The 25,399-nt window shown below is 36.9% G+C and overlaps 1 protein-coding gene across 1 annotated transcript; it reads right to left on the bottom strand.

Annotated features, from left to right (window-relative positions):
- Positions 1–1,187: 1,187 nt before the first annotated feature.
- LOC139697864 (methyl farnesoate epoxidase-like) lies at positions 1,188–24,348 on the bottom strand. Its single transcript, XM_071596720.1, has 10 exons — positions 24,247–24,348; positions 19,231–19,348; positions 10,889–11,128; positions 9,441–9,619; positions 8,531–8,779; positions 7,939–8,053; positions 5,772–5,952; positions 4,927–5,053; positions 1,713–1,854; positions 1,188–1,369 (listed from the first exon to the last, which is right to left on the bottom strand). The coding sequence occupies exons 2-10, from the start codon at positions 19,313–19,315 to the stop codon at positions 1,188–1,190; spliced, it is 1,500 nt and encodes a 499-aa protein (XP_071452821.1). The 5' UTR covers positions 19,316–19,348; positions 24,247–24,348.
- Positions 24,349–25,399: the final 1,051 nt, after the last annotated feature.

Below are 25,399 nucleotides of genomic sequence, written 5' to 3'. Positions count from 1 at the left end.
CGGGAATAAATAAAACTGGTCCTGCAAAGAACTTATAAAGTTCTTTCCAGGACCAGTTATATTGATAGGTATCCAATGGGCATGGGCAATCTAATTTTCACAATGTTTTCTCACTTTGATGTCAGTATGCTATAATATCTCGTGATGGTGAATGAGGCAATATAAACCATAAACACAGAAAACCCTGAGGTCGTTTTTGTAGGTGATGACAAAATTCACCCTGTACTAAGCCCGGCGGCATGTGAAATCCACACATCTGGGTAGGGGGGACAGTTCCTTTCCCTCTGTTGGTTATGGTTTCCCAGGAAGATCTGGTATCCAAAAAATCACATAGCTTGGGTGGAGCTGCAGGTGACCAGAGAGAATTGCTCGGGAATCAAAACCGGGCCCTCCGGTTAGTAGTCAAACGCATTACTCCTGGACTGCCACGACCCACCAAGGTAATATAGGATGGCTTTAATTTTTTGTTCTTTATATTATGAAATAACTAAATGTTAATTTAAAATATTCTGAATTTCCTGTGTACAGTAAATGCATTTTTATCATCCTCTTTAAAATAAATGTTAAATATTATCTGTGTACAGAATGAGGAGTGATTATGATTGCTCCTGGTAGGGTCACCAATGCCAGTAAGGGTAAAGGATAGATATGAGATGAAAGATAGTACATTTCAGCATCTGTTCCTCATTGTGGTTGCTGCAAAGGCATATGGATGCCCTCAATAAGGTGGCCACTCGGTGTTTGTTAAAAACACTTGACCTGGCAATGATGGGACCTGGGCTATTTTCTGCTTGGCAGTAGGAGAGGCAATGCATCTGAAACCATCGTCACATGAAACTTAGCAAAGTAGAATGGATAGCTGCAGCAGCGAAGCAAACTGAGCCAGTTAGTTCCATTTAAGTACTCAATTATTCATTTTACCCACCTTACCCTTGGAATGGCTAATGAGGTTTATCTAATTACAATGCACTAACTAGTGTCCTGGCATGTTTTTTTTTACTGGTATCGGGAATAGGAGTCATGGGATTTTAAAAATAAGTCCTCAATATCAGTATTCATCATAGAATTTCACCCTTATTTGCTTCATTGAAAACAATAATTTATCTTAAACAGCCATAAGTGAAATGATTAATTATTATTTAAAAAATTTTATTCATTAATTGTATTTTATGTTTTGAAATATGTTTTCACACTCTTGTTTGGAAATCAACTTTGAATGCTTTTGGCACCAAGGTTAATCCACCCTCTGGATCATCTGAAGGTATTGGATGACCATCTGGTATCCTCATGGAATATCTCTGCACCAGGCCCGTGAAGAAGAGGTAGAGGTTGTTGCGTGCCAAAGCTTCCCCCAGACATGCTCTTTTTCCTGTGGAAGTAATTGCATCTGTTTAAAGTAAAGATCTTTTATTTTACTTTTAACTTAAACATTTCCTGAAAACTAAGTTTTTAAAAATTTGAAGCACCTTCAGGTGTGTGTACTATGCTTGATTCATCATCAAAACTTAAATTCAGTCTGTATTTAGATTTCAACATCTAGCATTCATTCAGCTATATCTTAACTTTCAATGGGTAGTGTGATTCATGTAAAGACTCTATTGAGATAGTTGATAAATATATAAAATAAATGTTTAAAAAATTATAATTGCTTTTATTTTAAGCACAAATATGATTGGCAATTTCTCTAATATTTTATTATAATGTTATTTTACCTGTTCCAAAAGGTATCAAGGCCTCGGGTTTGGTAACTTTGCCATCTTCATCCAGAAATCGCTCGGGCCTGAAGTTATGTGGATCACCCCAAATTTCTGGGTTATGATGAACTGCATAGAGGTTTAGGATGACTCTAGAGTTCTGTACAAGAAAATCACAAGATGAGTTTTTTTATGAGGCAAGTCACCATTGTTTATTATTTGTTATAATGAAATCCCTCTAAGGTACCAATCCATCTGTTGGTAACCTTTACTCATAAACTACCAATCATAATGTAGGATGGGAAAAGAACTTTTAAAAGAAAAAAATTAGGTAATTTTAAAAATCTGAGAAGTCAAGAAATCATTTGTTAAATCTTCATAGGCACAGATTTAGGATCAATGAGATTAAATAATTACCATAATATAATCTAACTGATACCTTTCTGAATCAACTGGCATTTTCCATGTATACCTACCCCTTTTGTGAGGCCGAAACCAAGTGTTGGTGATGACTAGCACCTCGCTCCTACAGAATTCAACTGCTTTCTCCCCGTGGTCATTCCTCGCACCTAAACCATAGTCCCCCACCTTATCACCACCTCTTCCGTCGCCTACCATCACATTCCAATCCTCAATCACTACTAAATGTTTCCCCGTTGGAACACATGCAATTATGTCATTGTAACTGATCGTATATCGTATCAACTTCTTGCTCCTTATGATTGCTTGTTGGCGTTTGTACCTGAACAATGACCAAGTTCATCGGTTCTGCTTTTATCTCTACTAGTAATATTCTATCTGTTGCTTGCTCTATCTGGATTACCCTTCTTCATACCACTTTATTTAATATTATGGCAACCCCTCATTGGCTCTCATCCCCTCGGCTGTATATTACTCTATAACTATCACTCCAGTAGTCCCTGTTATCCTTCTGTCTCACCTCACATAGACCTTAAATGCCTATATTTCCTCTCTCCATCTCTTGCTTTATCTACTCAAACTTTCCTGCCGGAGATCGGGATTGGTGCAGTGGCTATTGTACTGGCTTCCCACCCAGAGGGCTCGGGTTCAAATCCCGGGGGTGTTGAAAATTTTTCAGAGGTATCTCGATCCCTACTTGAAGTGCTTTGTGGAGGGCACTTTGAGTGAGTACATTGTCCGTTGGATGGGACGTTAAGCTGTGGCCCCCTTGGTGCCTTTCGTAAAGAGTAGGTTAATGCCGACGCTGGGTTTCTCTCCACCCTTCATCCTTTCCTGTCCATCCCCTACGGCGCAAATGACCTCAGCTGTCGGTTGCCTCCCCTAAATACTACTACTACTTTCCTACCCTCAACATTGTCCTAAAATTCCAAGTTCTTATTCTAACTAATTCAGTTTTCTTCTTCTGCATCTTCTGTTCTGCTGCTGTCGATTTTCTTTTGCAAGGGTTTCGTGAGATGACGACTGCGGAAGCCTTGCCTTTTGCACTGCTTGGCTGATTGGGAAGAGTCCCATAGTTGTCAGGACTCATATTCTTTCTATTGTCCATCATTTTATTCTTGGGAATAATAATTGAGGTGGCTTCCCGATTACTTCCTCAAGAGTGTTTTTAACGTGACACCATTATTTAATTACCGTCCCACTGTGGTCAGAGGCCTTTGCCGCCACCTCACTGAGGAACAGATGCTGTGTAGACTACCTTATGTCTGGCTCCTGATATTTGACCTATCTGGCTGGCATGGGTGACCCTACTAGCAGCAATTATCATTGCTCTTGCCAAAACAAACACAAATGGAACTCGCTCGCATTCCGAATTTTCGGTGGCCAAATGACCTTCAAGGGAGAGAAGGAACCGAGGAGAAGGTTTCAATATGAGAGGATGAGGATGCTGGATGAAATGGGAAGGCAGGAAATGGTTTGGGAGGGAAAGATTTGGAAGTGTGGCATTTAAATATTAAAATGGAAGGTTTTGGGAGCGGATGAGGGATGAAAATATATGCAGATTGGGGTAATCAGTGCCTGATGTTAATACATGGCTCATTCCATGAATGAAGGAGCCACTTATACCCCTGTTCTGTTGTTTTGAGTTTGAGTGGAGGGTGGGAGGGATGCTAGAATGGAGACATTATAGCATTCATCAAAGGGAGTGTTACGAGGGTCATCCGGAAAGTAGTACCCGTTCGTGCCGCATGAAGTGCTGACGACGCGAGTAGCCGCTGGACGAGGTCAGATAGCTTCAGTGGCTTGTCTGCCTTCTCTGAGCCAAGTTGCGTGACGCTAGCATTGCCTGTGTTGTTTCTGTGATTGTTTACAATGTTTAAAAAAATTGAGAACGCCGCCAGTTGTGAAGTGAGGGCAGTGATTAAATTCCTCAATGCAAGAAACGTTCGCCCATGTGATATTCATCGCCAATTAAAGGAGGTGTATGGAGACAATGTAATGGACGAGTCGTCTGTTCGGCGGTGGTGTCGCAACTTCAACATGGGGAGGGGGAACACACACGACGATGAGCGTTCGGAGAGACCGTCTGTCATTACAGACCAACTGGTGAGCTCAGTTGACGAATTCGTGAGGAACGATCGGCGCGTCACAATTGATGACATCTGTGAGCATTTTCCCAATGTTTCTCGAACAATTGTTCATGAAATTGTTAAACACCATCTGCATTATGCAAAAATTTGTGCAAGATGGGTCCCTCGCGTATCTCAATGAGCTGGCGGCGAAGGACTATGCAGCAGGAATACAGAAACTTGTCACACGTTATGACAAATGCCTTAATTTGCTTGGAGATTATGTTGAGAAGTAGTTTAAAGTATCCTCTTTCAAATAAAATTTTTTATGTTTGTTAATATTTACTTTTGTGTCTTTATTTCACGAACGGGTACTACTTTCCGGATGACCCTCGTATATTTGGAGGTGTGTTTTGGTATTGGGAGCATCCCAATTATGGAAGAATTCTTGAATGAGGCATGGTGGTTATTGGTTATAATATTCTGGGGTGTGGTACACCGTCCAATAAAGAAGGCAGGGCATAGTTGGCACTTCAGAAGGTTAAACACATTATTTGGGGGTGCATGAAGAGTAGGGCATTGGTGGGAGAGAGTCAAGGGGTGGGTGGGAGAGGGATGGGATTCAGGTTTTGAAAACAGGGCATGTTTTCCATCTTGGTTTATTGCTTTAAAATACATTTTCACATGTTTATACTTTGCACTTGCATATATAGTCTTTAAGACTAAAAATTTTTTGTACTTACTTTTGGTATGACATATCCTTGAAATTCAATATCCTTTTCAGCATAAAGGGGACTGTGTGGCAATGCCAGAGGAGCAACTGAACTCAAACGGAGCACTTCATGAAGGGTAGCTTCAACATATGGCAGGCTGTGAGACACAAAATTGTACATGATATTTTTTACAAGACATTTTGAAATTGGGGACCGACTCAGAGAATGTGGTGCAATTTAATTCTTTGATCATAAATAATGCAAAACATATTGGCAGTGGGATAGTGAAGACTGATAGATGGGAGAGTGACGAAGGGGCAGGAATAGGATAGGGATGTTGTACGGAATGAAGGGAGGAAGAAAGTATGCAGAGATGAAGAGGTGCTTATTGTAGAGTAGAATGTTGAGCTGTTTTTTCTCAGGAGAGACTAGAGTATTATTTGGTATTTTGTCTCTATCCAAAACCTACCTTAACCAGTAGATTACCAATAGTAAAAAATGAAAAATAATCATTAATTTGACCTTAGAAATAAATGCATGTGAATACAGCAGCGATTGAGTAGTTGGGAGACAATTGAAGGATTGCCTTCTGTCATGAAAATTTGAATTTCATAGAGATTCAATAGGTAAATGAAGTTGCAAGCACATGTAGAGTATGCTGTTGAGTTTTAAATACTATCCACCAATATTTGTGGGTGAAATAAGTCATGTATGTAGTATATATGCATTTAAGCTAGTGAATCACCCTTAGGCTAAGATTTTTGGATGTGTCATCAAGCTCAATTCCCTGTGCCTGTAAATGCATCTGAGTGTGTACTTGTGGCTTGAAAGGTGCATTTACTTTTGGCAACATATCATGACAAATATGTGCATACTTAGGTCGATCTTCAAGGGATGGCAATCTGTCTCTTCCAACTACTCTGTCCAGTTCTTCTTGGACTTTGCATTGCACCTCTGGATACAATATCATGTAGAGCACTGAGAAAGTGAGTGAGTTGAAGGTTGTGTCACTTCCAGCCATGAACAAGTCAACACAGGTCTGCACCAACTGCTTTTCTGAAAAGGTAACATGTTGGTTTGTTGAGGGGATCTAAGAATATGATAATAGAACTGAAATCCTTGTTTGCCATGCAAACTGTGTGATATGAATAGGAAATGGGAGACTCAGCAGAATTTCCTATAAAATGTGCATTTTATCCCAACTACAGTTAGCACACATACCTATGTTACAACAATCACACTTGGTAGTTTCTATCTAAGCTTAATGATTTTTGGATGAAAGTGGATTACGTTAAAGCTGCTTAGTTTCCAAACAATGTTTAAGTCAATTGTTTTGTATAGCTCCTAGCTAAAATGGCTCTCACCCTTTTATACTTAATGCATTTTGTAGGCATAAGTGGTATCTATATTAAATTGCTTTAATGGTAGTGTAGTAAACAAAGAATCAATAAGCCTGGTAGGAGAAGAGCGAAGGTTGCTGGGAAAAAGTTTGGGAAGACAATGCAAGAAAGGGTTAGCAGAAGATATTGAGAGGCTATGTTATGCTGAAGGAGGTAACAGAAGGTAGAATGTTTGGTAAGTAAGGTAGAGAAAGGAAAAGAATAGGAATTTAGGATGAAACCAAGAAAGGTAGAAATTATGCTCAGCTAAAGTACGAGTTCTAGCAATATGTTGTATGGAGCTTAAGTACATTCAAGGATAAGGATATTTTTGTCCTGTTACTCAGGGCATTGCAGCATAATAGTGTGTAGTGCCAGGGTTCTGTGAAAACTTACCCTTCCTGATGACACCACTGCCAATAAAAAATGAAATGGAATGAAAATCACTGTGTCATTGTTACCTAACAAATATTAATTGTTAATTCTGAAAAATAATTTATTTTGTGGATGTAGATGTGAACAGCTTCAAATGCACAGTTCATTGAGTAAAATACTGCCTAATTTTTTCAAAGTTTAAGTCACACATCGCATGAGAATTCAAACCAGTATTTGAACGAGAAGGGACCGTACATAACTTTCTATACAAACCAGTGGATTTTCAATTTTTTATTTAAGTTTTTAAACCACAAATTGAGTATTTGCTGCTTTCATTTATGTATTTTTTTTCTTACACAGTCGTCAATTTTGACCACTTAGATGAATATCCCAAGCTCTTTCAAGGAGATGAGCTTTGAACATAAACAAAAACCAATTGGAAAACAGAAAAATATGTTGCTAGAAACCAATTCAACTCTTCATTTACAGATGAAGAAAGAAGCATTATATTTAATACAGTAATGGTAAAAAGTTGGACCACTGAAATTAGAAAACTATACATGTTTTCATGAATGGGATTGTGAAGTCTCATACAAAATAAAATTATCATATAACATCACAATCCTGTCATGGACTGCTTCTCAATGGAAAATACCTTGAGCTCTTGCTCAGATAATTCTATTTTACATTTACCGGGAGAATTAGAGTGATATTTTGAAGTTATGCATGCAAATCATTGATCATTAATGGCTATTGGTACTTTTTCTTCGAGTTTTAGGGCATGCAAGGTGAGGTAATCCTCTTCTCCACCTTCCTATTCAGTGAAAAATCTGTTGTCCAGCTTTCATTACATTCTTTTATTTACCTGCTCTGTCATTTCATTTATTTACTGTAAACCTTCAGCACAGTTTTCATTCCCCATAATATATTTTATTTTATTTCTTCTTGTTCATAGTAATTCTTCCTGCAACATATCACTAAGAAGGAATACTACTACACCAATGCATCATCAAGAAGGGCATGCTTGTCCATGAAATATCTATATTTTATTTACATCAAGGTTACATTTATGCATTCTAAATGAAATGACTTATGCCTAGGTTAGTTAATCATTATTTATGTGCTAAATAACCTGCCATTGGACCATATACAGTTGCTACTATGATTTTTACTTGTACATGAATTTCTTTGAGAATGAGTTAGTTATTGGAGGAAGATTTTTTGTGGATATTTAAACAAAATTGTAGGCTGTGAGTAGGGAGGTTAACATTATGTTAATAATTCTTACCTTTGAAATAAGTGGCAGGGTTGATGCTTTGCTTGTCTATTTCAGCAATGTATATGTCCAGGAAATCCCTTGGGTTTTCAGAATCTATTGTTTTCCTGTGACCAACTATTTCATCCTTAGGTTATACATATAAATAATTGATGAGACACTTCATCATCATTAAAAAATCATATGGTGAAGTTTATTACAGTTATTTGAGTAAAACTAAAGAAGAAAGTTATGACAATGCATATTTAGGTGTCAGAAAAATAATTTAAGAGTAATTTTTATTTTCCTAATTTATGAATTATATCAGAAAGAGATTTTGGATTTTGTTTCATAGGAGAGAAGTAGTTGTACTGGGTTGTCCATTTTATTAGAAACTATAATTTGTAAAAATAAAATGTATCTATACATAATAGATTTAATTACGCATGCAATATATTTCTTATTTTATCTTTTTTCAAAAGTTTTTGTCTTCTGAAGGAATAGGTAGAAAACCTTTCTATAGATGACTTGATGTAACTACTTGATTTTAATGTCAAATCTCTCATTTAAAACATATAACTAGTAATGAAAAGAGATTAGTATAATGAATAGGTTATACTGATACCTTGATAAATTGATGGAGGCTTCTTCGAAGCTCTAGAAATGTTGGTAGGTTTGTCCAGAAGGGAAATAGAGTAGTGAAAATGGGAAATACAACTGATACACCTCCACTTGGATCACTGATGGAAATTAGCTTCTTCACATTATCCATCAATTTGTTGAGGTAGGGATCTGAATGGCTGTACCTCTGTCCTGATATTATATGCCATAGTACATTAATCCCAGCAGTCCCCAAAATGTCATGAACACATACCTGCCAAAAGAACAAATGAAAAAGAATTAAGTGCATTACGCATAATTAATACAAGTTGATGCACGTCTTCATCTTTGCAGAAAATATCTCAAATATTAATGAAAGTGGTCTTCTGACCTCTCAGTACATGGTTATAGTTTGAGGAGGAAATCTTAGATTCATGGGAAAACTCAACTAGGAAATAATTACTGTCGTCATCAACACATCATGTTTCCCTTGGAAGTAAAGGAACTTCCTCATTGAGATGGCCACCGTAATGGAAAAATATTAATATACAATGGTAGGAATACATCATACATCTCTAGAACTTTTATAATCCATTCAAACACACCCAGGCAAGTGGGGCATGCTCCCCATATCAACCCCGGAAATAACGACTAGGGAAAGTATACATCCAGAGAGAAGGAGCAAAAAGTTAAATGATATGCACTTGTTTATAGGGGAAATTAGAATCTTTTTCAGCTTTGACCCTAACAATCTCCTTGAATAAGAAAATAGAATTCCAACAAGCTCCAAAAGGGATAGTCACCCACCGAGATATTTAACATATTTTTAATTATAGAATTATTTGAAACCATAATCAACTTTACATGCACGTGTAGTGGAGAAAAAAATATCCATTTTAAAAATGCTAATATTGATTAACATTTTTACATCTTACAGGATTTTTTTGGTCAGCTTTTTCACCACGTGAAAGTTTTTCCACCTCTTCAAAAACAACTTCAAGCTCCTCATGTGCTATTCCTTCAAGGCTGCGTTTCCCAAATCCCAAATCTCGCAGGTGACGTAGAGTGAATCGACGCTGCTCCTTCCATCTTTCTCCAGAGGACATAATGACACCTGTTTAAAACGTCAATACACAGTGAATGTTTTGGCTGTTTAATGTATGTACTCACCATTTAAAAATGCTAAATTAGTCACCCCAATAGTCACATACATGATGCACATTGCATTATTATTATAGGAAAGGACTAATTCTGGTTTGGAAATGGGTTTTTCATATATAATTTCCTATCTTTGTAATAACTCAAAATGGCAGAATATTGACCATAGAATGTAATTAATTTGTTTGTCCCCCATAATTTGAATTTCATACATTATTTCATAAAGGACTCTTATATTCCTTTGGAAAACAAAATGTGAAATAATTTGGCCTCAGTGGGAACAAGTCCATGAGTCCAATTGATTCCATACGAAATCTACCAAAATATATGGGTTCTTGGTGTAGGTGGACAATTTGTTGATTCCCAACACTGGCTGGGTGGAAATCAGAAAATCTAATTCCTATTTTTTCCAGTCATTTAAATAATTGTGTAACCTCCCATAAATTATTAAAATGTCCTCAGCAGTTTTGTGCCACAATACTAACCTTTTATGCCATTGGAAATTAAGTGATTGATTTCATTTTTTGCATGTAGAGTTACGTATTGATAGAATTGAGCTCTTATGGCTAGTAGTATGAAATAAATGAAAAAGTCCAATAGCCGTAAATAGTTTAACTTTCTAAACAAAGTACAAATGAGATTAGTCGGCTTACGCCACAAGTCAGGAAGGGGTAAAATGTTAAAAGGAAAGGGATAAGTAAGGTGAATATGAATACGTATATTTTGGCCACAAAGTAGCCCTCTTCAGCATACTGAAGGTTAATCATCACGACAACACAAGTCGAAGTGAACTTTGTACTTTGTTTAGAAAGGTAAACTGTTTATGCCTATTGGAGTTTTTCATTTATTTCATTGAGTTACTTACACGACTATCTTTTCTACATTAGATCATAGCATAATGAGATATCTTAGTGTCTTATTATAAGCGAAAAGAATTCATTTAATGGATGTAAGCTGCTTGTAAATTACTAAATTGTTGATAATTTTCATTTTGGAGCATACATTTGGCATCTCCTCTCTAGGCTCATCATTGACAAAAAACTGTTCCAACCATTCAACTATGACTTCCCCGATAAAACAAGCAATACTTCTGAGAATTGTTCCAGAATATGTTGCAGATGTTTTGGTATCTTTCCATTTGTTTACTTTTCTGTTTAATAATATGTAGCTCAATTTATTCCAAATTCTGGGCCACCATGTACACTTTGAAATGCATACTACTTACCATAGTCACCCTTGTCAATTTTTGTCTGAACCAAAGAAGTTGGTCGCCCAGCTAACTCATCTCTTGATGACACTTCTTTGATGCCATCCAAGCTGGATATCAGGATGACTGGGGTGTACCCAGAGTACAGTCCAACCACATCACCATATTGACGAGCTGCTTCACCCAAGGAAAGGTGGGGTAAAGGACCCCATCTTTTCAATTGGAATATGTTTCCCACAAGGGGCCATTTTGTTGGGCCTGGAATATTTTGCAACATTTTTATAAAATAATAATAATAATAATACCTGTGGCGATCTTGAAGATATTTAACTATGTACATATTTAAGACACATCAAAAAAGTCAAAATGCAAGATGAGATCAGATACAGTAATAATTTACCAGATTAAACTCCTCTAATTACAGGTTCAAAAATTCATCAACTGTAGAGAAGCAATTATGGCAGATAGATAGATTTATTCACCATAGAACATTGCATAATTGTATGGGCTTTGTTAAGATTCAATTACATTTATCGGTGCATTAACACTGAAAATACTTTCTTCATTGTAATATGTAAATAATAAGCCTGTTCTTATTTTTAGTAGATGAAGGTAAATTTTTAAATAATTTGCAATTCATATACAACGGCCCATTACTGTACCAAGTAAAGTTGTTACAAGTGAGTTGTTACAAAAGCATTCTGTCTTTTTCTAGTATGATGATTATGTACATTTTGTTTAATGATAATTTAGGTGTATATTCTTTGAGGCACATGATGGCGTGATGCATATAAATACACTCTAGGAGAAGAATTTCAATTGTTTAAAATATTTCTGCAGCTGTCATGCATCTTGCAGAATATCCTAATGGCCCAATTCTGCAATTTAAACAGATATGCAGTTTAAAATGAATTCTCCCACACCTTATTGACATATATTAACCTACAGTATACATGATCATAATATAGAGATGACTGTTTCTTCATTTGTTCTTCATTTGTTTTAATTAATGAGCCTTAATTCACCATAGGCGGGTTCAGCATGGTTTCGCCATGAAACAAAAAAATGTGCATGAATTTTTGTAGTATAAATCACATGAAGAAAGGTAGTTTACATTACATAGAGATGTTAAACAAAACAACCTTTTAGACGTTTCTTTACACAATGCACAAAATTCATCCGTAGAGTGCTAAGGTTTTAAAGAAAGTATGTCTTAAGAGCTGCCAGAGGTTACCGATGAAAAGAGATAGAGTCGATATCTCCCCCAGCTTAATGTTTTCTTGATTGAAAGGCCAAAATATTTAGCATCTCCGGGATGCCTCAGGCTACAGTCAATGAGTTTCATGTATGATCTATAGTCAATTTTTTTCTGAGGGCTGAAAAAGGATAAAAGAAGACATATTCCTATTTATCTTCACCCTATTCCGATTACACAAGTCCTCCATGCCAGAGACAATATTTTTAACAATGTTTTAATGTTCTGAAATACTGGGAAAATCATTATCTTGTAGTAATATCCTTAAACATATAAAGTATTTTATATTTTAATTCAACCTTTTTTCTTCTCTCTCTCTAAATATTTTCCTTTTTGTTTGTAGTTAAAGTAAAACTGCCAACTCTGAAGTGTAATGATTTGAATACATTTATTTAGCTTAGATTAATAAATTTTGAATACAATATCATTTATATTAAATGCCTTATTTTCTCTCATTGTGAAGACTGGATTCTACTATTAAAAACCACATTCAGTTAAACAGAATTATAAAAATGAATGGTTCAGTATACACGCAATGATTATATTTATGGCAATTTCAGCCCTCATATGCATAAAATGGATGAATATTTAATGATAGTAATTTTCTATTTCTTCTGCAGCTACTAATATTGGGGAATTAAAGTGTGACTACATATTTTAAACTTATGATGATGGCCTTGTTTAAATTTGAATATTTAATGTTAATGTAACCATTATGGGATGAGAATCAATGTGAACAAATCGAAGGTTATGAAGCTTTTGAGGGAAAGGAAGTCTAATTTTAACCATTAAAATTAGAGGGCATAAACTTAAGCATTTGGAGCAGCTGATTTTACTTGTGAGTATTTTAGACCAAAATGGTTAAAGTATTAGGAACATTAAAATAAGAATTTCATTGAGCAAAATAGCTTTCACTATTAAGCAGGCATTAATGACCGGGATGATGGTTACAGATGTTAAGAAAAAGGCTAATCAAAAATTTAATATGGAGCATGGTTTTGCATGGCACAGAAACATGGTTGGTAAAGATTAGAGGTTTTTGAGATGTGATCGTGGAGAAGGATTGAAAAGTTTAAATGGATGGAAAGGAACACCAGCGAAGAAGTACTAAGTATGATGGGAGAAGAGAGAGGATGATTGGAAGGAATACAAAAGAGGCAGGAAAGGTAGATGCAGAGGATATGATTGATGATGAAATGCTGAAGACTGAGATAAAGGGGAGAATATTAGGCAAATCCGGTAGGAGGAAAGGAAAGACATATTGGACGGAATGAAAAGGGGCAGAAAGTATTCAGGAAAGAAAGGTTTAGTGTAGTGTGGGGAGTCATGTTAGTGGATGCTTATAAATACAGTGGTGTAAAAAATGTTTGCATGGTACTATTTGTGTATATGTAAAATCAAAGATATGCTCAATTTTTGTTAAATATATTTTACCTGTCTATATAAGACAAAAGGTTTAGGAAGTATGTTTGCATGGTTGAATTCAATGAGGGTAAAAGGAGGAATTTTTAATCTTTTTAAAAGATGTTAAAGCTCAGCCAAGTTTAACCAAAAATGCTGATGCATGTAAGTACATGCTTATAAATATGCCTGTGTCAGGTTTCACTGCCTCCTAGAGGGTCTCTTAACTAAAAAAAACCCACATGCAGTTTCCCATGTAGGAAACTCGGAGCTTGTAAACCATTATTTATACAGGCTTAATCGTATCCCTTCTGTCAAGGTTGTTTGGTAAATAATATGATATTCGAGTAATCACTTTTATGTGAAATACATTGATACATAATTAATATTATTAGAGCATAAAAGTAGAAGACTGCAACTAGATTAATCATGCCACTTATTAGGTGACTACCATGCTCTTTCCTGTAGATACAATCTATCATTCTCACAATTGAACCTAATACTTGATCATGTGGGTCAGAGGGTTAAAGCCTGTGGTCTGGGAAGGTGAGAGATTCGTGAAGATTTTCCTCTAACCAGTAATTTTTACCATTTTCTCCTCTTTCCTTTGACAGGGATGTAATTTTCTTACAGCATATCTTCTAAGTAGGTAAAATATTTTTTTATAAGTTTAATCCTTTACAAAAAATTAATCAAGATCTGAATTAAATGGGACCACTGGCAATCTATTGACCAAATCATCACCTTCACCCCTATTTGTCAGCACCCATGGGAATGCTTAATTTATTGATACAACTCCTTTTTTTTGGAATGAAAGAAAATTTAACTTTTCGTGAAATTAGAAAGCTATAAACACTTTAATATTCATCCATCTTCACCGGCCAAAGTTAGATTAAGAAGGTAGGATCGTAAAATAAAAGATGTGTCATTTTTTCATATTTTGGGTACATATAGAAAAGTTCCCTCTACCCATATTTGTCAACCATAACCTCTCATGCAGTCCTTTTTTCATAAATCGTAGTTATAAATAAATGTACTCAAGTTGGCTCCGTCCTGACTGCGAAAATTCACCATCCATTTTCGTTCGTTAAGAGTTAATAATTAAAGAATGTAATGAATCTTAGTCTCATCTTACGTCATATGGAAAAAAGATGTTTTCATATCGAAAAGCCAGATTCTGGCCATGTAAATGTATACATGTGAGTAGGGTACTTCTTATTAGTGTGTAAAATTTGGCTGATTTACATCAGGTTGACCGAAATTTACGTTTTAAAATTTTTAAACCCACTCTCCGTTTCGTATTCTGACGAGAACGGTTACGGATGAACGTCTGAGTGTCATTGAGCCTATCGGGAGTAGTTAGGGTGGCTCCAATCATCGGAATGCGAGGCGCAGAAAGGCTAGAAAAAGACCACTGTGGCATATATGAGGACGTCAGTGGATCAGGCTTGCAGAAGATTATGGCTTTACCGCGGTGACTTTCTAAATTTTATTTCAGCGTCACCAATGCTTTGTGTTCGTTCGGAGTAATGTTTGCTCTTCGCATGAGGCAACGAGTGAGCTAACTGCCTCTCCAATTCATTCCGTGCCCTTCAGACGCTTTGCTCCGCGGGTAACTTTGTGCGATGCGTCAACAAAGCGTTTGCAGGGAAATAAATAATGATGCCCACGAAATCAAATAGGCATCACATGCGCTGCGTGCCACCCGACGAATCCGACTTCAGAACATCCAGGCCTTGGAAAAAATTGCTACCGTTATCGGCGATGAATATCAAGGAAAAGCATGAAGAAAACTGAGTTTGCTATTAAATTAGAAAGCAGATCTTCGAGAACGGGCCAGCAGAGGGAACTGGGGCAAGATATGGTCTTTGAAGCATTGCTATGAATTCGTGGTATGCCGCTTTGATTGCTCTTAGAGAACATTCCCAATGCTTAAAACGGATGGCGACAGCAGAATATTAAAAATTTAAAAGTCCGTCAAAGACTGATGCCCGACGGCTGCGGCCAATTCCTCATTGACTCCGTCATATTCGGGAAAAAACAAACGTTAACCTGATGTGTTCTTCAGAAATATTTATGTAAAAACTTTAAAAAGTCACTAAAAAGGAGGGAGTCGATATCTATGACCATAAATTAATATTTAAAGAAAAGAGTAGTGCATGATTTAGTATGGGGCGTACAATATTTATTACTTTGTACGAGTGTAGCTATGCATTGAATCTTCCAGCTCAGTAGACTCCAATTGTGGAGGCAATTCTGAAAAAACCTTTAGAGATAAGCTCAATTAGACAGGTACCTTACAAACAAGCGCCATCAAACACGTTAAGGGTTGTTCTCTCTAACGTGATTCAACATTCATCGAAATTCATCGCCAAATGAGTGAGACATGTGGTGGTGGTGCTATGGATGTGAAAAATGTGCATTTGTGGGTGCCGCAGTTCAAAGAAGAAAGATGTGGTGTTTTCCGTCTCTTTTGAGCAAATTCTTCTCGGGTCTTCCAGCTGCTCTGTCTCTTCATCTCCGCCACACAGAGATGTGAAGCCGAACGCCGTGGAAGATCTGAGAAGAAATTATCCAGTTCAAAGTGGGCCGGATGTCTTGTGACAACGAACTTGAGGAGTCTCGACCACGGACCGTTTCAGCAATTTTATGGTGAGCAAAAGGGACACCTACAGATCTTGCAGGCTCCTCGTAACTATCTGTTCCACTCTAATCCTTGCACAGTGCAGAATGTAGCGAAAAAGCTTTTTGCATAGCTGAGATACCCGTCAGCGTCATTTATTATCTGTAAATTTTTTAGACTGTTGGGTTCGATGAGCTCTTGCCACAAGTTTCCAAACCACCCTATCCTCTCTAGGTCTGGGCCTAATGCCAGGGCCATGTTCGCCCCCTTGTCTAATGGTGACCTCCGGAGAGGACGTCGAAGCGGAAATTTTCTACGTACGCATGAAAAGAGATAGTGATTTCGTAACGACGTACTGTTTGGTAGATCGTGGACAGAGTAATACCTGCTTCTTTGAAGAGCTTTCCCATTTTCAGAAGTAACAAGTGAACATTTTCGAATTCCGGATGAGGTAAAATTTTCCACATTAAGTAGGAATTGATTATTTCTGCATTATCTCCGTTAGTCATGCTTTCTGAAAAATTTCACCGGACATTCTGGGCTAATATTAATACTTTGGTGTGTATGAGGTAGCATGCGATATTGATGGAAAAAACGTCACACGACCTGATCGTTTTTTTAAATTGCAATTTCCACTTGAAATTATCGTCATTGTTAACTAGCTGTAACTTGGTTGGTTGCCAATCTTCTAACTATTTGCGTGCGGTATTCACTTATTTATTTCAATAGGAGGCAGTGGACACCAGTTTAGGAGTAAACATATCATCAAAAATTAGTGAACAGTTTTTCCTAAGAAACACTATTGATAATTCTAAAGCAATGAAAAGCACTTGTTCAATTCAAAATATGTGATAATTAACATCCCTTTTGCGTACCTTTCAAGTAAAATCAATTGACAACTAATCATGATGAACCGATCGCCATTTGGAATGAGAAATAAAAATAATTGATAGCCCACCCCAACGCACTTGAGAGCACCGGAGAAGTCTTCCAATAATTAAATAATATCGTACAGGTTTCCCACCCAGAAGGCTCGGGTCCAAATCCCGGTGGTGTTGAATATTTTTCAGTGGCATCTCGATCCCTACTTGACGTGCTTTGCGGAGGTTGCTTTGAGTGAGTACGCCGTCCGTCGGATGGGACGTTAAGCTGCGGACCCCTTGGCGACTTTCGTAAAGAGCAGGCTAATTCCGACGCCGGGTTTCTCTCCACCCTTCATCCTTTCCTGTCCATCCCTAATGGCGCAAATGACCTCAGCTCTCGGTCGCCTCCCCTAAACGCTTCTACGTAAATAAATAACACGACATTATACACTGTTTCCGAAGTCGGACGAAAAGGTGACGGGGGTCTTGGCATTCGTAGCCTGTAACCCGAAGAGACGCGGCCTCAACCTGAGGACTCTCTGACGTCCGGATCGGTCAAAACGCTCCCTCTGTCCTTCAGCCGGGCCTTTTAGTTTCTTCCGTGTGAGATCTCATATTTATGTACGCACGTGCGCGCCCACACACGCAAAAACTGCCACTGGCAGTCACCACAAGATTACGTTCTGGATTCCTTCCGCCTGGTCCTGAGGTTTATGCCAGCCTTTATGAGCAGGAGGCATGCCCATTGAGAATGTGCATCGTAGGCATTTCGCCGCGTCGAAATAAATTTACGACTGCAGCAGAGAAAATCGATAATGCGCCATACCTATGTACATAATCACAAAACACATCCAGGATCGACATTCACATTTCACAATAGCCGTTCGTCAATAAAGAGAGCTTCGAAGTGCAAAGAGTTCGCTCGCTAGACTTAGATGTTATCGCAGTATGTTCGTAACGTGGTGCTATTCAAGCCGACTTGTTTAAGAATTTGTATGAGGGTTAATTGTGAGGTGAATGAAGTATTTTTTCTCGAGGGTTTACAACTGTAAGTTTAATTGTGTTGTGGTGGTGTAAACGAAACCTTGTTAAACTATTTGATATATATTTGGTCTCATCAATTTTAACCAAATGAGTGATATATTCGAAAAGTCTATTCGATGGTGATAGTTGTAATATCCAACTTTAACGTGCACCATCCCACCATTTTTTAATTTGTATAATGAGAATTGTCGAGTTTCGGGCATACGAGACGCGTGTAGTATGTATGTATGTATGTATATATATATATATACATATATATATATATATATATATATATATATATATATATATATATATATATACACATACGTGCTATACTATAAACTATACATGTATTTTAACTAATATGTATTATTCTGCAAATTTCATACATTGAAGGAATTTTATGCAATTAGTGCACCCCTGGAGTATATAGGAAGTCGATGAATGACTCAGTGATTAATAATGACGCGTATTTCAAATTTTAAAATTGATCCAATATCTCGCTCTCACCGAGGAACATGCAGGGAGACTAATAAATAAAATGTATCCGAAATTTACGCGAATGAAAATACTCAACACGCCACAAAGAGAAGCCGAAAGTAGATATTTATTGATAATATCACTTTCTTAAATTGCCAACATTCACGGTCCTCTTATAACTTTAAGACACGCTCAAGCACTTAGCTTGACTACTTATCTCATAAATTCCACCAAGCAATCAAAATAAAATGACCGTTGATTGTGAATAGTACTGTGCTCACGTGTTTTTTATTTCACGGTGAGGTCTGAGATCATATCTCACAGTAAACTCTTCAAATGATAATCTATCATGGCGAGACACTCGATTCGTATCAGATTGTGGTGGGGTTTAGAGGTCACGACCTCCAATTTTTCAGGCAAGCGAAGCACCAAGCTAACCTTGCCAGCTCTTATTCATTGAAACCTGATGTCTTGCACTTCTGTACAGAAAATACCAAACTTAACCTAAAGTATTTACTTAAGGGTGGCTTTAAAATTGTATCCACCAAATTTGACGTAATGAACGCGAAGAGAGGCAGGCTATTTAAAATGCTCGGTATATTTAATTTAAGGGTGGCTTCAAAATTTTACCTACCAAATTTTACGTAATAAACCCGAAAAGAGGCAGGCTATTTAAAATGTAAATTTACGTGACATTCGCCGATTGACTTACCAGGAGGAAATTTGTCGGGCTTCGCCATGAGCAGCTTGAGAAGTAGCAGAATCGTCGCTGCCAGCAGAATCAACTCGAACAGCATCCCGATATTTTTGTTTTTGTTCTATGGAAGACTCTGTTGAGGAAATGTGCAAATGTTTAAAACAAAAGTTTTAAATAGTAAGTTAATTGAAGAAGGGATGGATCCATGAGGGTGAATATGAGAGACATACCGCCCTTGATGGGCGTTTTTAATTTTAATTTAGTCGAAATTTAAAATAACTTGCTCAACTCCTATTGTTCCCAGGACCTAAAATTATCCACAGTAGGGTACGTCGTAGTCTTTAAATTTGTGCAATTAATTACTGAATACATTTTTTTATGAAGAAAGACAAAGTTTATTTGTTAATTGATCATGAATTTTCTCGATTTAGAGCCTAAAACCATCAAATTGTGCAATCAATTTCACCTTTAATACGATTTACAAATAAATTTTAAAGAAAAAAGGCCATAGAATTTATATCGTTCGTGTGTGAAAAAGTCCCACCCCATAGATATTTTTTATAACGGCTACTGAATTGAAGAGAATATTATAAGCTTGTGAGGTGTATATGATAAAATTGAGAAAGGATCCCTTACGAGAGCATGAGACGACGTTAGGTGATAATTTATAAAATGTAGGGACGTGGTAGTCCAGTGGATGGAGCACTGACCCGAGAGCCAAGGTTTGATTCCTGGTGACTCCTCTTGGTACCCTCGGGTTCACCAGCGCTGAGTAACTTTTCGGATATCAGTTTTTGTCGGGAGGACCACAAAAGGCACAAGGGTGTGTGAATTTCTTACGCCGTTGATCGTAATGTTAGATTAACTCTACCCTCACCCTTCAAAACAACTTTAGGGTTAATTCCTTGTTTTGGTTAGTTAAGATATACACAAAATAAAAATTATAATTCAATTACTCTAATAAACAGATCAAAGAATATATTCAAGTTACATGATTTAACTGGAAAGGTTTGCTTAATTTTTTTTTATTTTGCTTGGTTTGTAATTACGGGCTTGACCTTCAAAGTTATAGCTCGTTGCAAAGATACTAGGGTAAAACAATCTTAAAAAATGTGAAAATTTATATTTCAAATCCGATTAAATGGAATAAGTGATAGCTTTTATTCTTGCAAAAGATTCATTGCCATGAGAATAAGAGTTGCTTGTAAATTTACTAGTACATTTGAGACGCGGGCTCGTTTTTTCAATGGACCTCACCACTAAGTTTACAGAAGCATACCAAGGTCAGGCTGAAATGTACGACCTATGGATTAGCTGACGGGCGTGTTTCCGAGAAGAAAAAATATTATTTCAGTACAGCTAAAAGGGATAATGGAACGTTTTGTCACGTGTCACATCTATGGCTGCAGGATATGATTTTGCATACATTTGTTCTGATTTAGAGAGCATTTATGAAATTTCTTCTGGTAATGTCACTTAAACGAAATACCCTTTTATAGACAAACACAACTATGTCATTTTCTAGTGGTAAAAAAACTACCAGGAAAGAAGGTCTACTCAGAAAAGATCAAATTAAAAAAAATATCAACACCTTTAACATTTAGAGAGGAATTAAAAAAAAGGAAAATTTGTCACTCAAATGAAATCATTTTAATATTTAGGAAACTTGGTACCTTGGAGCGGAAGCCGTACTGAGAAAATTAGGAAAATGAGACATATGGCTAAGAAAGATTTTGAATAGGTGAAGGGGCTTTTGACAGCAAGTAGAATACCATAGTACTGAGACATTTGTTAATTTTTAGTATGGAGTGCAGTTTTTTACATCAGCGAAACATTGGTGGCTTAAAGGAAGAAACTTTGGAAATATAGTTGCGGAAAAGAATATATAGAGTGAAGTAGATTGATAGACTGAGAAAGGAGGAAGTAAGGATGAGAGTAGAACAGGGAATAAAATTGCCAAGAGAAATCAAGAAGAAAAAGACATCTGAGAAGAGTCGTAGAGGGATTGAATGTTTGATGACATATAATATGGCAGAAGTTACAGGCAAATGAAAGATCACGCTCCAGACCAGGTGCGATGGAAGATATATTATTAAAACCTGTCGGAAGACAGTTCCACTTGAGAAGAGAAACATTGAATGCATGGACCTGAAAGCGCTTACGAAGATTGATCTAAACCGGCTATATGCACTCTTTTCGTGACTTCGCATGTTTCTGTATGACCTTGTATTTACTCAGGAATGATTTTCTTTGACTTCAATGCAAAAGTAATTGGTTTTCGCTCGATGTAATAATCTATAATCATTATTACTCTCCATTCCAAATTCACATCCTGTTTCTATTTTCCAGCAACAGATTGAGGCCATTTAGGATCACATGGATAACTCCCGTGATCGTAGATCTTTTGCACAGTAAAAAATAGAGGCTTAGGGTTTTGAATAGATCCAAGATTTATATATATATATATATATATTACACACATATGTATATATACATATGTATATATATATTTATATATATTTTAGTGAAATTTACTAACATCTCTGTTTCAGAGCAAAAAGTATTGAGCATTCATTTTCTTGCCTGAAAAAATTGTATTAAGCTAATTATTAAATTAAGTTTTAGTAGAAAATTTCTAATTCCTCTTTTCTTTCTTTGGAGTAAATGTATGCAAATTGACTGATATATTTTCACTGAACGTTAGATATCTTGCCTCGGTGGTGGCGGGGTAATGTACTCGCCTGCCAACTCAGAGGTCGCGGGTTCGTTTCCTGCCCAAGCTGGTTTTCGTCCACCAAGGGATTGGGCATTTGTTATTTTCTTTAATGCAATATATAGGGTTTAGGTGGAAGAAGGGACTATAAAGTCTCAATCTCGCCCCAATAAAAAGTCAGTAAATAAATTGTTTCCGTTCAAACAGCTGGTTGGAACCGTTATCTTCTCTCCGATGTTTCCCCGAAAACTGACAGGCAATCTTTTCTTTCACGCGAAATTCGCACATCAGAGAAGGGGGTCCAGTTCCTTTCCTTGTGTCAGCTATGGTTTCCCTACGTAGATCTAGTACCCGAAAAATCATGCAGCTTGGGTGAAGCTGAGGGTTTCCAGAGAGGCGTGCCCGGGAAACGAGCCCGGGCCCTCCGGTCAGTAGTCCAACGCTCTATCCCTAGGCTACTACGTCCCCGTTAGGAAATAATAAATAATTTTAATTCAAATCAAAGATTATTTACCTATTGTATTGGGTTTTCGGCGGTCTATATCAACTGTCATGCACTACGTATCCCATGGAATTCTTCATATGGATAAAAAAAACTACGCTAATTATTTATCATAATGTAACTGTAAATTTTGTGATTGCGACTATAAAAATATATAAGCTACCGGAAAATAATCAGGTATTTTTGGATATATGCAAAAGTAAGTGGTTAATAACAGTTACTTATTTAGAATTTTTTCTGAGGAAAACGGAAATAAAGTGTCAGCTTACACATGGAGAAGAGGGAACTATGTAATCAGACAAATAGGCATATGATTCCATGCAATCACATAGAATAGGTTCGATCTACAATTTGAATACTCATTAGGGAGGATTGGGTCGATGATAGCCAGTATTGGAGGCTCGGTAATTCATGTAGAGGCCGTATAAAAATGGTGGCAATTGCTTGATAGCAATGACCGTCAAGGCTTTTCTCGGGTGCAATCTCTTTGGATAAATAGGCAATTATGCTGTCATAAAATCCTTCATATCCATCTCACCTTAGACGCTACAATCGACTGTAACTGACAGTGACTCGAGTGATCGCAATTATTTATCCAACGGCTACAATACTGAACTTCGCACTCGAGAAATAACACATATAGGTATGTCAAGGGCAATTCGTCTTGACGCCTAGTATTAAACCAGAGCAATAAACAACTCACGGAATCCAAAGTAGCCAGCGTATATTTATTGCAACTTATTTTAAATTGAGGATAGGAAATAGGAAAACCCTCACCCTAAATACACTATAGATCCGATTGGTTGAAAAGGGTTCTCATTAAAACCCAATGAGTGATCTCAATGATCAGTAGGAATGCCAAAAATACGGTCTAATATTTGTAAACACTCTGCCTCATTCATCACAATCTTTGGGCGACCTCAAATTAAAATTTAAATCTCAAAAATCAGTACCTAACTTCACCTGATGGTAATTGCTGTGAATAATCAATGTAAAGTAATTTCAGATGAATGGACGTTTTAGTTGGATACCCTTAATGAAAATTTGTTGAAAATCATTTTCCAATGGTTTGCACACAGGAATTCGGTCTTCGATACGGATGAAGCGAAAGTGGAAGATCAGCAATTTACTTTCTGCTAAAAATAATAATTTGTCAACAAATAACGTAAAGATAGCCAACGACCACTCTTGTTAATCTGGAAATAAATCCTTTTGACCGGTGGCACGTTTTTAATTGTCAACTTCCTCATCTGATTCAATAAACATAGGTTTACTCAATAGTTCACAAAAATTTGCATTATGATTTCATGTTGGCGCAGCTTTAAGCTGCGCTACTAAAACATCGAGAGTCTCAATTTATTGAATGATTTAAAAAGTTTTCACTTTCCACCAGCGAATATTAATCGGCGTCCTCCGTAAATGCTCTTCATACTCGTATATGCCCATCATAATGCAAAAAAACTATAAATAATTATTTAGAGATGTCTATAATGAAGAATTATTTATAATAGTTGATTAAATATTAGTAAATTTTGCAAAGAACCGCGAAATAGAGAAGTAATCAACGGATGAAGAATGAAACCTTTTGGTCTCTAGCTCTCTGGACATGACAAGAAAACACCTGGGAATTTGTCTAAGAAAATAAATATTTTTGATGCTTTTTCATCTAAATGCGAGCTGAGAATCCATTTTATGGGCCCCTAAACTATAGTCCATCGACTAATTTCGTTTAAGTAATTCAATTCGAAACATGTCTTCCTGTACTAGTCTGTGAATAAAATGATAACTTATAAAACGAAAGGTGATTACAACTTACAACGTGCCTCTTTAGGTAATGATCTCCTCGCCGGACTCTCCCTGGCTTTCCTTCCGTGGATTCGGAACGCTTCGAAAGATGCTGCGCGGATGACGAACTGTCAGAGACTGCGAGTTGCTTGAGAACTTCTCTTGAGAACTCTCTCTCACACACACCGAATGACCACTCACGGGTGTTTTACGGAGGCCGTTCATGGCTCGGCGTAGACACGGTGAGCATGGCTAAGCTCGTGATTATAAATTTCCGGAGCCTGAAAGAGCGCCGGTTGAGAAGACATCGCGGCAAACTACAATCCACCCTGAGTTAAGAGTATCGTAATCGATCTTAATGATAGTATCATGATACCCTATCATGTTCACCACTTATTTTTTCGTTTTCCTCTCGGTCCGTATTATTTTTTCTATTCTTCTCTACACCCAAATCTCATATGCCTCAAGTTTTACGCTTATCCTTTTGCCTCAAGGACCAAGTTACCTCTCGACCAAGTTTCTGATCGAGATGAAACTACTCTCGATGTTGAAGTATTAAGAGCTGACGAATGAATTATTTTAATGCGGGGTTAAAGTATATTTTGTCATGTTAGTTGTGACTTAGGAGTACAGTAGTATTTAGTTTTTGATATATTAATAACTACCCTAACCCTGTAGACTAATAATACATACATACGAATATTAGCTGCAATCCTCCATAAGTGCTCTATATATGGCCTTCAAAATGTAAAAATAACTATAAATATTTGGGCATAGAGTAATCTAATGAATAATAATTTATAATAACTGATTGGAAATAAGTAAATATTGCAGATAAGCGAATTAGAGAATTAACGAACGATTGGCGAATTAAACGTTTTGGTCTCTATCTCTAGTCATGGACAGAAAACACCTGGGAATATTGATGCATATTAGTTACGATTTAGCTTTTGTATTATAGTTAAGATGCCTTCCTTAAACGAGTTTCCTGTCGCCAAACGTACTGCCAATTATAACCTTTCCACTAATCATATCGGGAAACGGAATCAAACCTTGACGGAAGAAACTTATTTTGAAGAACTATTGCTCGTGTGCTACATGGGCCATGATATTATCCCTGTTTGCATTCCAAATTATTCTAGCTGAATATTGCACCCCCACAATTTCTATTCAATGAGTAGTTT

Source organism: Hetaerina americana, unplaced genomic scaffold (genome assembly GCF_022747635.1).
Source record: "Hetaerina americana unplaced genomic scaffold, ioHetAmer1.1.p SCAF_8, whole genome shotgun sequence".
In the NCBI taxonomy this organism is placed as follows: Eukaryota; Metazoa; Arthropoda; class Insecta; order Odonata; family Calopterygidae; genus Hetaerina; species Hetaerina americana.
This window is presented reverse-complemented; position numbering and strand designations above follow the sequence as displayed.